Genomic DNA, 14,146 nt, shown 5'->3' on the forward strand with positions numbered 1-14,146 from the left:
TTCAGCGGCTCTAGGCACATGAACAAAAGAGTGAATCTCATTGGTCGGGCAGTTTTTGACACGGTGCGTCAAAAAAAAAACGACGGACCCCTCGACGTTAAAAAAAAAATTGGACACTTTGACGTCACACGTTTTATGCCTTGATGTGAACACTCTCATTGACAGCCATTAGGGCGTTAAACGCCCCCGAAAAATCGTCCCGTTGTGAACAGGGCTTTAGGTTTCTATTTTCAATTGAGTAAAACATTCGAGATAAAATTACGTAAAAGTAACTGAAACTAAATGGCAGATTGCGCGTGCTCCGATCAGATGCTTAGAAACATATAACGAAACAAAAGCTGTGCATTAGCATGGAGCAAAATTAAATATGTCTATGCCTTCACTGGTGGGCCCTTCACTTCAAAAGGGTGCGTGTCCAAAGCTTATTTGCAACCCTCTGTACTGTAGGCCTAGATGTGTTTTGGAATCCTGCCTTGTCCACTACTATTAAAATGAACTGGCCAATTCACTGACCTGAAGGGGGCACTACAAATACAGTGGAAAATTTTGTACAAACTTTGTTTCCTATTATTTTAACAGACGGAATGGATGTATTATAATTTTCAGACAGAATGACATTTATTCTTACAAAACAATTCATGTCAGTGTTTAACAAAAAAAGATAGATTTAGACGTTTTCCAAATAACATAAAAAAAAGAGTCACAATCAAGCACAAGAAAAAGTGAATCGAGTTTAATTGCACATTTACACAAAGCTCATTCTGTACACAAAAGATTTTTCATAAAAAACTAATTAGTAGGCTAATCAAATGGCATATCAACTGTGTAAATGCCCTTCACACTGTTTACTTGTTCTCACACAAGAATCATTATTTAAATTAAACTCTATCCATTTTTTTTTTCTTGTGGTTGATTGCAGCTTCTGTACCATTTGGAAAATTGGCAATTTCATTTATTAACACATTATCTTCATTACTGAATTTGCATTTTCTCTTTAGTCGCAAGCTCTTTAGCAGTTGATTTGATCACTTCACACCATCACTTAAACCACAAACTATGCCTGTACTGCAGGGTGTATTTAGTAGGTGCGTCCAATTGATGAGCTACAGCTAATGTAAATTCAAATTTCAGATGCATGTTTTGTGCCCACGTCATGGTGCATTTGTTTGTGCCGCGCCTACTGATGTACCAACGTCAAGCCCTCTGTGTTTACAGTAAAGTGCAATAGGAGCAGGACACTGAAAGTACACCCTGAATGTGTGCCCAAAGGATAAACTTCAAGCATAGCCGCTCCACACAAGGACAAGGACATGGACACACAAACCCACTCAATATTATGTTGTGCCAACAATAATACATTTATTGTTAATCACTGTTAAGAACATTTCTGAGCACACACTCAAAAGCATGCTCAAACGCAGACCTAGTCAGAAACCGAATATTGTTTGGAGTGAAGAGATGATGTGTTCAGAACAAATACAAAAAAACCTGCAAAAAAAACCCCAAAACCTTGATGTTTGAGGCTAGAGGTGTGCAAGGAGAGATACGAAGTCAGATACGAAGCTTGTGGGACAAACAAAGACCCACTTTCATTAACATGAATATCTGGCACTGTGCAAAGCATTTTCAGCTTTCATTCCTCCTTAGCAACTGCCTGGTCAGGGCCACAGTGGTTTAAATAAGGCTCTTAACTTGTATATATTTTAGATTCTTTTGAAAACAAAACAGTAATAAGTCAGTCCATACAGGACATTGTGTAGTTTGTTTGTGCGCATTGCGGCCAAAATGCTTAATTTTGCTGCATTTTTGTTGCTGAAAACAAGGTTAATTGGGGAAATAGCAATTGCACAAAATTGTTTTGCACGGTCTTTCACAGTGGTGACTGCATGTAAATCGAAGAGGCTTTAATTGTTTTAAATCAGCAGTAATTTTGAAAAATTGCAAGCTCCGCCGAGTATTGCGGAGTTTCTTGATTTTGCGTTCATTTATGCAATCGCAAAATCCTGGAGGGACTGATAGGTCAAGAAAGAAACAAACCCTTGTGGGGCTTTTTTTGGCCACACCCACATCTGCATTAAATCTGAATACAGATATGGATATTTGGGACGCTAAACAAATGAAGATACAGACAGAGGCATTGCATTAGACACCAACTAAACAGCAATGTATCCATGCACAAATCTACACCTTTTGGGCTGTGTATAGAGACAGAAGAATATATTCCCGAAGCCTGGGAACTCATAAAAGTGCTTAAAATGCTTAATTAATTACACTTGGCATTTCACTGGAGAGTCATTCACACACTTGTGGGACAGGAGCGAATGTAGGGCAGGACGAGAGAGAGAGAGAGAGAGAGAGAGAGAGAAAGAGAGAGAGAGAGATAGAGAGATAAGTGTGATCTGTAAACATGCTCAAGAGAGAGTGATAAGTGTGTTCTTGAGCACTGTTATAAACTGGAGTGAGAGAGTAGAGACTATAATGGAGTAGAAGAAACAGAGCGAGAGGGAGTGAAAGGAGTAGGGAGTCGGAGGTGTGTAGGGGGAGGAAGAAGGTGATGAGTGTGTACTTACAGTATAAGTGACATCTCTCCTCCCCAAACAGATTGTTGCTACACTGTCTATTTTTCACTACCAATACATTTTAAATTACCTTTGTTCTGCTAAGTGCTATTTAATCATTCACTCTCTCTTGTTTACCACATTAATTATTGCAACACATGACTTTGCAATTACCTAAAAGTAAATTGGTGTGTGTGTGTGTGTACATGTGCACATTAGGTGTGTAACACAGTACCTCTATATGTGTATCTGTTTAGTGCACCAAATATCCGTATCTGTATTCAGATTTAAACCTGAACTAAATGTGGCCTGAACTGGAAGTGTTTCTATTTTATTTTTTAATGAACCTTAGAACTAGGACCCTGAAAACACTGGAAAAACCCAGAGGTTTTTTTCACTCGAGTTCATGATTGGTCTCATCTTGAAATGTTTGCAAGGCTGTTTTTTAATCCCACATGCACGGTTATTATTTATCTTTATCCCTGACTGCAGTTTGTAATTAATTTAATTGGCCCAGTTTCCCAATATATAAACAAACTAGTAGCGTAAATTAAACCACCAGACCCTGAACAGGCAGTTACTAAGGATGATTTGTGCTCCTCCTATTCGACCTGTATTCGTATCCATTTAGATCAAATGAATTGTTCGTTCCGAATCATGTGTTCTTATTTGGTTACATCCCTAATGCATGTGTATGTGAATGTACAGTTGCAGTCAAAATTATTCAACCCCCATTATAAATAAGGTTTATTGTCAAAATGTACAGACTTTCAGCTGTTTGCAATGAACAAATCAAACAAAAGCAATTGAAATAGTTCAACACAATGAATGCTTCAAGAGGTTCAAATTCAGTGGTTTGAATAATTTTGAGACTGGAGAAATCATTATAAGTTGCATTTTCAGTTGAATTTGGGGAAACCACTTGAAGCATTCGTCGTGTTGAACTACTTCAATTGCTTTTGTTTGATATGATTTGACAATAAACCTGAACTGTAATACGGGTTGAATAATTTCGTTGCAACTGTATGTGTGTTTGTTTTCGTGTGTGTTTTCAGACAGTAGGAATGATATGAGGTGCCAAATTTGTGTCCAGTCAGGCCAGTTTAATTCAGCTCATTTTCCCTCTGTGCTTCCATCTGTTCCGCCAAACACACAACACCCATGGGAGACTTTGGGCTAAGTGTGTGTGTGTGCGTGCATGCGTGCGTGTGTGCGTGCATGTGTGTGCATATATGTGTGCATGCATGTGCTACAGTGCAACCTGGGAGTTAGTATAAGGAAGTTGGCAGCTTGTTGGAGCAAGGCAATCGAAATTGCATTCACCTAAATGGATCAGCTCCAACCCTTGCACTCCTTGCCAGCCATTTACACACACACACACACACGCGTACACACACACACACACACACACACACACACACACACACACACACACACACGGGGCACTCCGGGTGCAAGTCCAAACTCTGTACTTACATCCAAACTGTAATCGGTGGAAAGATTTGCTCAGGCTCTTTCTATTACTAAAGCATTACATTGTTCACAGCTTTTATGATAATGAAAGGACAAAAACTGTATGGCTCAATTATGTACACTATTCTTATAATATGAACTTATGATTAAAGCATATTAATTAAATAGACACCCTCTTTTTTTTTTTTTTGTTACCATTATGCATAGCCATTACATGGACTGAAATCATAAAACTTTAAAGGGGGGGTGGGGTGGGGGTCTGCTTTCATGTCTCCCAAAATACAAAACATGATACACATCAGAACATCTGTGTTAAAGATATTTTCACTTACATATAAATTTGTGCTAGTTTAAGGGCCATTTCACGTTCTATGATTTTGATTATAAGCCCTTATTCTTCTGCTCGGGTTATATTCAGAATTGGCAACTTAACTTGGGGAAAGTTAGTCTTATTCAGAATCAGGTTACTTATTTACTGCTTAAACCTCTTACCCCTTAGTTCCCACAGTATTATGTCCCACAACCCTATATTCAACATAGAAACAGCACACCAACCCTGAGTTCCCAGGCCTAAATTGGCCCCAAAATCAACATTTCAATTTAAACATTTTTAGGCCTTGAAACAAAAATGTATTTGTGTAATATTACTTTGAAAATGAAGAAGTTCAGTGTTTTTACTCCACTTAGAGCACAATTCTTAACTAGAGAAATGACGGAAAATGCTCGCTAAAATCCTTCTACTCGTTTAGAAGTACCATACGAGCATCAGCGTGGTCAATGCCTTTGAATAAATTCAAGTAAATAATAAATAAATAAATAAATAAATAAATGCATTTTAGCGCCAAAAGTCAAGTTTCTGGTGATAATCAGACCAGCAGGTAGTGTTTTCACGAATGCACAGAGATGGTCAGGTTATGACTCCAGACCCCTGCAGTCAGTCGCACTGGTTGATGCTGAAGATGAAGACGTATCAGGGTCTGAATCAGGAGAGTTTGCGTCTCTATCAGTTTCGGTTTCGGTTTCAACATCGCCTGAACTTTCACTGCTGTCACTATCTAGAATCCTCGCTCTCGCCTGTGTGACTGTGTATGTTTTCTTTTTTTCACTGTTTTAGATGTACCTGTGTTCACTATAGGTGTGACTTTAGCTGGAACACGATTAGCTTTTCGGTTTGGCATTTTTAGTTCACTTCTACTAATACACCAATATTCACGCTTGGATCTTCATCGTAATGGCGGCGTAATAACGTAATCACGTCATGACGTTATCAACCTTCCAGGTTAAAAAATAATAATTAAATAAGTAAGGAATCATAGCAGAGTAATGCTGGTACACCGGCCTTACGGGGATAACGTTTACACTGTAAATCCTCTATATCGGCCTTACGGGGATTTGGCATAGACGACCAAGCCGGTATATCGTCCTTACGGGAATTGATCAAAGACGGGCAAGACGGTTTTCCGGCCATACGGGGTAAGAGGGTTAAGCCATTTACAGCATTAAGTTGATTTTTTTTGTACACTGTTCTGGCTGCACATTGTATAAAATAGCACTTGATCCAGCACAACCTATTATTTTGCATTCATTTCTTTTAATTGCGCACTGACAGTTAATTGGGCACAAATCTTAATGAAGCCATAAGACATAATGTTTGTGTGGGATGTAGGTTATTTTGTTATGCTTTTAATTCACAGTTATCAGCAGTTTGCACTTCAACATGGCAGCTAATACCTGTATATATGTACAGTAGGAGCAGCAGTAGTGCTAATACTTACTCTGTAGGTAAATGTAAATAATAATTATGGCTATATTTACTTGTGCAAAAACATAGCTAGAGCTGTATATCTTACCTGTGTCAAAACACTGTCTCAGCACTTTCTCTGCTGCAATATATTCTCCTTTTAGTGGGGAAAACATGGTAGGCACAACAGCTTTTTTTTTTTTTTTTTTTTTTTAAAAGGCTAGCACAATGTCTTCAGTAGTTTTGTTTGAAACGACATTGTGCTGAGCCAGCACAGTTGTTTTGGAGTAAAGTTTTCCCTTTTTCAATCAGCTCTCTTGCCACTGAAGTACCTATACTATAAGATGCCAAAACAGGTATTCTAATGAAAGGGAAACTAGTAACTGATCCAAAAAATGTATGAGTTTTAAACTTTCTAGTTGTTTTTATTTTGCTGTTTTGAAAGAAAATCTGGATATCCTGGACACTCTAAAAGGCAACAACTCTATTATAAACACTGGCATTTTGATGGACTCAGGTTTTGTCATTACTGAAGCTCACCATTTAGCATATATGTTTAGTAATTAAAAATAAAAATCTTACATATTGGTGCTCCCATGCAACTGGCGCCTATTTGGTGGAAACATTTAATGTAATTTGCAAAGCAGCCAGCAGTCATTTTCCAGAAAAGCTTTTGTCTATATAGTTTCCTATAGTAACAGGTAAATAATTGGATGTGCTAGATCCAGTGCTATTTTGTAAGGTGCTAAATAATGAGGGTGAAAGCCATATTCTTAAATGAAACCATTAAACCTACTAGAATCCATTTAGATGATTATTAGAGTGTTTGCCATTTTTTCCCTTAAAATCTTCGCCAACATCTACCGCAGTACTATAGAGAGCATCCTGATTGGTTGCATCACTGTATGGGGTAGCAGTTGCTCCGCCCACAACTGCAAATCTCTCCAGAGAGTGGTGAGAACAGCAAAAGTGATCACAGGTTTACAGGACATTTACTAGTAACAGTGTCTGTGGAAAGCTCACAAAATCACCTCAGACCTCAGTCACCCAGCACAGAATCTGTTTTCTAGACAGTATCGGAACATCCAGACATGGACAAGCAGGCTCAGTTTTACCTGCAGGCTATTAGTTTCCTAAATAGCCTCTAGCACAGTTCATTCTCCTTTTCCCACTGTCAGAGTGTCAGAGTCCTAGAATAGCACCAGGCAGCAGAGATTGCGAAGAGTATAGCATAGTTTTAGCCTCATTCTGACACTAATGGGCAGTATTGACAGTGATCCCTAACATTTCTGAATATTTACGGAGAACTGATTTTTGGTTAAAACTGTGATTTTTACATACGTTCTGTAGCTAGCCATGTAGTTTACATAGATATGTCACACTAGCCAGGTTCTACCAAGGAAATCAAGACAAGGAGTGCTTTGAGCAGAGTGTATTCCTTCATATATTTCTGAGTTCATCCTCAAATCCATTTCGTATTCTGTTTTGTATGCAGGCTGTTGACTATGAGAGTCGGAGCTCATATTCCTTCTCCGTGGAGGTGATGAACCCAACTGTTGACCCACGGTTCCTGCGCCGTGGCCCCTTTAAGGATCGTGCCACCATCCGAGTGGCTGTACTGGATGCAGACGAACCGCCACGTTTCTCCCGGGCCCGGTACCATATGGAGGTGTCGGAGAACTGCCCTCCGGCATGCACCGTTGGACGGGTTAGTGCCGTGGACCCAGACACAGGACTCAGCAGCAACATCAGGTAGGGGACTGACTACCTTAGGATAGGACCACGGAGGACCATACATATTTCAGTTCTCTTTATTGTGAAACATTGTAATAAAAGTTGTCTCTCTGGGTCCTTGAGACTCAGACCCCAAGCAGCTGACTGGATTTCTATCCAACCTCTGTGCATCCTTCTGGTTCTCTTTAGAACTTAGCACCTCTGTGCAGAATGTCCCGATCAATGCCAGATTTTACCCAGAGGCAGTGCTCACTCCTACCTATGCAAAACCACCTAAAGAGTTTGTCTGTGAGCCACAGTTCCTCAGAATCAGGGACATCTGTGAATTTGGGGTTTAATAGATCTGGAATGCCGTGATCTATTAATTAGAAATTTTAGGCCATTAAAGTGCTCTTTAGTGGACTTGGAAATACCATTTCAGGTTTCTGTCCTGGACTACTATCCCAGAGTCATCCATGACTGATTTATTCTTAATAGCTCTGCAGCACAGACACCCACTGACCTGAATTTATAGCCAGAGATAGGGCTGTATCCCCAGCGGTCTTCCAGAGGGGGTACTCCTAATTTACTTTGATGCATTTCCCCTAGCATGCACATTTTTGCCAGTGTGCACAAGTTTAACACAAGTAAATTCCAGACACAATCTATGGACTGGAGTAAAGTGAAAGCTTGTGAGATGTAGGATTATTCCAGGATTGTAATATTTAAGGCTCATTACTTTTGGCTCACGTTCTTCCATTGTTTCATTTTGTCTAATACTAAGAGAACAACTGTCCAATTTCAGAAACATTTGCACACCAGTCAGCTACAACAGTTCAAACAATAAGCCATCTTTGATTACCCTTTCATCTGGCATGTGTACCTCACTGGTTTACTCTGTCGTTCATGCTTCTAATGTCTCTGTATTACAATGTTACTCTTTGTCGACCATCCCTGCTTGTCTCCTACCTCACCTCTCTGTCTCTTTCTCTCTCTCAGGTACTCCATTGATCCTCAGTCAGATCCAGAGGTTTTGTTCCGCATCACCCCAGACACTGGGCTTATCACCACGACAACAGAGCTGGACCGTGAGCACGAGCAGTGGCACAATATCACCATCATCGCCACACAAAGAGGTATTAGCAGGCTTCCATCTCTCACACACAGTTCTTAAATACCTCACAAAGGGTTAGTTAATAACAGGAAAATTCAAAAACATGCAAACTTATCGTTATATATCCACAAAATAAGTAAACTTGCAGTAGAACTTGTTTCACACGTCTTTTTTATATATATATATATATATATTTCCAAGCAATTGCGGTTCTCGTGATAATTCTGTAACAGCAATATGTAGACCATATGGTGTGAAAATGATGAATGACTTAAAAATTAGCTACTTGGTACCCTCCTTGAGGTTTATGTACAGCATGGATTCTTAATTAGATTAGAGATTCCTGCCTCTGCCCTGCGTGCGTGGAGTTTGCATGTTCTCCCCGTGCTTTGGGAGTTTCCGGGTACTCTGGTTTCCTCCCAAGTCCAAAGACATGTTGTAGGCTAGTTGGCATTTCCTAATTGTCCGTAGTGTGTAAATTGTAGTGTGTGTATGATTGTGCCCTGTGATGGGTTGGAACCCCGTCCAGGGTGTCCCCTGTCTGAACATGCCATAATGTGATTAATCATTTTTTTAAGCAGTTCACATACAATTAGAAAAAGTCATGATGAAACAATATATGTTTTTTTTTCTTGCTGTAAAACAGGATGTGAAAATCATATATGAATATGTAGTTTAATTATATACACAGTACACCAATGTGTACTACTACTGTATGTTTAGTACCTGATGAGAATCAGGTACTCAGGATTTGGAAATGAGAGCAGAATCCAGTTTTTTTACCTGCCAAAGTTTTCTTATAAAAAGTGAAGATTTATTATTTCAGGCAGAAGGAACCTATTTCTAGTTATGTGTTGCAGCGTGCCTTAATCTATAATATGTTGTTAGACTGTATGTCTGTGTGTCTGTGTGTGTGTATGTGTGTGTGTATGTGTGTGTATGTGTGTGTCTGTGTGCGTGCGAGCGAATGTGAATACAGTCCAATCCAAAGCCGAACGTGTGGCACTGAATGTTAATGTGAGAAGGCTTTTATAGGCATACTTTCTCAGGCTCAGGACCAATCCATTAAGTCCGAGTCTATGACAGGCCTATACTGTCCAAGACAACCGAGCGCAAGCTATTTATTTGATATGACAAGCATTAATCTGGAATGGGAGAAATGATCGAAGATCTACTCAAGTCTAAATTTGTAAAAGTGTCACACTCTGGCTCTACCCCAGACAAACCCCTCTGCTTGTGTTATCGCAGCCAGACTCTCCCTGTGCCTATTCAGTGCCTACACCCTGGCCTGGGTGAACTAGTAGATTGATTTTTCACTGGCCAACCAAATCACTACATTGTAACACTGGGGCCAGGAGCCTTGTATATTGGGCTCTGTGAGGTGAAGAATAGCTCTATAGAGGAATCTGCATCCCAGAATGGAGAATCTAGAGATTCTAGATATCTATGTATCGTTACACTCCGCGCACTCTGTCATAGCTAGTTTTAATGCATGGAAGCAGGATGCAAGTGTGGGTGCTCGGCATGTATCTTACTGAGGGAAAACCAAAACACATTGTAAAAATCCATAGCATGGGCCAGCAAAAATAATCCATACTTTTAAATCAGGAAACACAAAACAAAGAAACAAGGCACTCAGGAAAACGTGGCTTAAACTGCATCTCAATTTGCCTACTATCCATCCTAAATAGTATCTGAGATTAGTCTGTCCCAAATCATATTATGTTTAAATTAGTATCCCAGAGGTACCAAGATGGTCTTCCAATTCTGGTAGATTTTCAAAGTGTGGATCCATGGACACTTTTTCAGCTAATATTGTGAAAAACTCCTTGCACAAGGGAGGGAGGAGGAGTTTTGTGACAGTTTGCTTCGAATTCAACCTGCAAACATGGTGGACGAGTGTAACGTCTCTGAAGCGTCTTAAATGTTTGAGTGTAAGAAACTAAATGTTGTGTTAGTATGTCCCAGTACCTGCATACTCTTCTGCTACACACTCAAAAATATGTATTTTTCTTCACTAAAAGAGTACATATGCTTAGTGCGTAGTATAAGTAGATGAATTGGGATGCAGCATTACACTTTGCAAAACACAACAAGGTATAAGTAAACAAATTAATCAGGGACTAATATAAAACAGGTGAGCACAATAGGTAACAGATCAATGGGACCAAAACAAAAGGACGTTATAGTCTTCGTTACGGAAAATTTTTAGGCAAAGGGGGAATCCATGAAAGGAAATGAAACTCCAAAAAACACTAACAAACACTGCTAACAAACACTGCTTTTCCAGATAACCCCAGCCAGGTTTCCAGAGTGCTAGCTGCCATAGAGACACTAGACTTGAATGACAATGCTCCGGAGCTGGACCGACAGTACACGACAGCCATGTGTGACTCCACCTCCACTGGACAGGTGAGCTGAATCACCAAATCACAAAATCACAGACTATTATCTTTTACATTTTCATCTATATTCATTTAGGTTTTAGATTACTAACTTGTGATGCTTTGTTACTATTACTAACCCAAAGATGATTAGTTTCCAATTCAACATGTCCTGAAGTGTTTTATTTCTACTGTACCACGATTTGCCCACTATTACAAATGTGTTTTTTAAAATAAATAACACGTTTTGCTTTTTAACCATTTATTGTTACTTTTAATGTTGTGGACTGTCCACGAGAAAAGTTAGCAGCTATAAACAGCCTTTCCATGACAAACCTGTTTTTTTCCCCCCTTTCCTGAAGGGAAAAACCTTACACACAAAGTCCTCTGTCCTGAAGACTTTCCCCTGGTGGATAACTTACTGACTCTGGAGACTCCTTGCATAAATGTTAAATAAATGTCTTCTTATAGAAAGCTTAACAATAGTAACTATTAGATGTTTTTTCTTTGTTAAATAACACATTTGTTAATCCAATTATTATTATTATTATTATTATTATTATTATTATTATTAGAATATGCAGAGTTTGACTTGAGTATATGACCCTTAATCCATACACCATGCTTTTTTATTATTCAAATCTCTTCAACCATTGGTGTTTGCCTTCTCACCCTTTTATCCACAAATTAATTGAATATCTACTCCGCTGTTTGTTTGTGATTTGCTGCTTGTCTCACTGTGTCATGATATTTTCCCACATGTTTAGTTTTTAATTGGGTCTCCATGCCCATCTGCTCAGCTTTCTCAGCACATGTCTTTTCTCAGACGTTTAATCTGCACTCATTCCTAGAGCTCCTTTCAACTTCTAACTGTCTGCGGCAGGAACCAGACTAGGCAGGAACATTTCATGGACTTCAAGATGTACTGAGCTGCTAATGTGACTTGACAGTCTCTTAATCTTCATGCATTACGGAAATCACACACACTAAAATGGGCTTCCCCTGCCACAGCGTAACTGTCCTGCCAGTGCTTGCTTTTGAACCAAATTACACTCGTTTTTTCTTTCTAGTGTGTCCCTGGGGTGTGAGGAATGCTCCTTGATGCAAGATGTTGGGGTATGGTTATTTCTAGATTAAGTGAGTCTCTTTGGTTAGAGATATTTTTTATGCATATGGTAAACTTGTATCTGTGTATATCTAGGTACTCACAACAACTCAGTGCTTCATTCATTCATTCATTCATGAGTAACCTATCCAGGAAAATTGGGGATGAGACATGAATGCACCCTTGATGGGATTTGATGCCAGTCTATCTCTGGGCAGCCTCACACACAATCACATTCTCATTCACACCTAGGGACAGTTTTGGATACCCAATCCACCTATCAGGATGTTTTGAGAGGTGAGAGGAAACTGGGGAACTCCACAGATCATGTAAAACCCTGCACAAACAGTAACCTGTACTCGGGATCGAACCAGGGACCCTGGAGCTCTGAGGCAGCAACGAGGCCACCCTTAACTATGAGTTAATCATCGTTTTTATTTTATCTTCGTTTGCCTATTTTCAGAGGCTAATGAGGTTAATGCTGATATCTGGCTTTAATGTGTGAATTGTATCTTTAATATGTCCCTAATCTCTTGTCTCTCTTTTAATCTTCATATTCATCATCTTATTTATTTATAAATGTATTGCTTGCTTGCTTAATTGCTCTCGTTTCCCCTATCTCGTCCTCTCAGGTGGTGCAGGTGTTGAGAGCAATTGATAGAGACGAGGGAGGGAATGACAGCACAGTCTACTTCAACATCCCTCCAGAGTCCAGTGCCGCACTCAACTTCAGCATTCGAGAGAGCGGAGGTGTGCATTGTTTTTCGCCATGTCTAATACTCCATCTCTCCCCTTCTTCCCCACTGCTTCTTTCTCTTTCTCTCCCTATCCTTTTCCAGTTTCCTCTCTTTGTCTTTCGCACTTATGCTTTCTCTCTATATATTTCTGCCTTTCTGTCTATTGCATTGTCTTCCTCTGTGTCTCTGCTTCACCTGTCATCGTTTCATTTCTCCGCTCCTTTGTGCGCTGATACTTTGTTTGTCTTTGCTTCTCCCCGCCACATATATCTTCTCCCTGTGCTCAGAGAGAATCTGCTCTGGCATTCTCCATAGCATTCAGACTCAATGGTCTGGACAAATGTAGTCCCAGCAGCAATGGAATTAAACTTCACTTGACTGATTTCAGTGGAATTAAATGTCTATCAGGCTCCATTTGAGCTTAAAGTCTACTTTTTAAAAAATCTAACCATCTATCTTTCCATTTCCTCTTTCTCTTTCTTGTTTATTTGTCTGTCTGTTTTTCTCCAGGTCCCACCGCAAGCCTGGTTCTAGTCTCGCCCTTACAGGCACTCTCCCGCTCTTCAACATCCTCTCTGACACTCCATGTTCCTCTGGTCCTCAGGGACGTATCGTCGGGGCTGACTAGCACGGCAACAGTCACCGTGTCAGTGTGTCCCTGTCTGAGAGGAGGTGCACGAGCCGGGGAGAAAGAGAAGCAGAGTGATGCGGAGTGGGAAAGGGAAACTGTGTGTCTACCCCAGCACTCCTCCCTGCCTTCTCCGGGTCTTAGCACAGCGGCCCTGCTGGCAATTTTAGCATGCGGGGCGACACTTTTAGGTATGACCATGAAAAAGATCATGTAATGACTAGTCATTTATCTGTGTGTCCGTCTGAGTGCTTCTTGTTCTAATGGGCAGCTGGAATCATTTTCTCTCTGGAGCACCCTGCAGTTTTATTGAAAAGAATGTATCAAACTACGGACAGTATGTATTCTATTTTATAAATGACAGAAAAACTGATTCTCCTCTTCTTCTTTTTTTTTCTTTTTCCATTTCCCTTTTCTCTCTCTTTAGCTGTCACTGCTTTATCTCTGTCCCTGCGCAGACAAAAAAGGGACTCGCTTTCTCCACTAGAGGAAGACGACGTCAGGGAGAACATCATCACGTATGATGACGAAGGAGGCGGTGAAGCCGACACCGCTGCTTTTGACATCACAGCACTCCAGAGCGCCCCCCACGGTGCTCGCAGGGGATACCGAACCCTAGACAGTAGGAACATGTGAGTCAGTGCAGGCTGAATTCATGCTCACAGCAAGCTATTCAGACTTTCCTCTAGTTGT

At 40.2% G+C, this 14,146-nt stretch overlaps 1 protein-coding gene across 2 annotated transcripts in view; it reads left to right on the forward strand.

The window, feature by feature from the left end:
• The window catches only part of LOC108267708 (cadherin-2A), a 147,717-nt gene that overhangs the window by 129,593 nt on the left and 3,978 nt on the right, over window positions 1-14,146 (forward strand). For both annotated transcript variants that reach the window (XM_053681459.1, XM_017472050.3), the window contains exons 7-12: window positions 7,268-7,524; window positions 8,485-8,621; window positions 10,890-11,011; window positions 12,721-12,838; window positions 13,336-13,644; window positions 13,881-14,085. In XM_053681459.1, the coding sequence (XP_053537434.1) occupies window positions 7,268-7,524; window positions 8,485-8,621; window positions 10,890-11,011; window positions 12,721-12,838; window positions 13,336-13,644; window positions 13,881-14,085 (1,148 nt within the window). The remainder of the gene's footprint in view (window positions 1-7,267; window positions 7,525-8,484; window positions 8,622-10,889; window positions 11,012-12,720; window positions 12,839-13,335; window positions 13,645-13,880; window positions 14,086-14,146) is intronic.

The sequence above is a fragment of the Ictalurus punctatus genome, chromosome 7 (genome assembly GCF_001660625.3).
Source record: "Ictalurus punctatus breed USDA103 chromosome 7, Coco_2.0, whole genome shotgun sequence".
Lineage (NCBI taxonomy): Eukaryota > Metazoa > Chordata > Actinopteri > Siluriformes > Ictaluridae > Ictalurus > Ictalurus punctatus.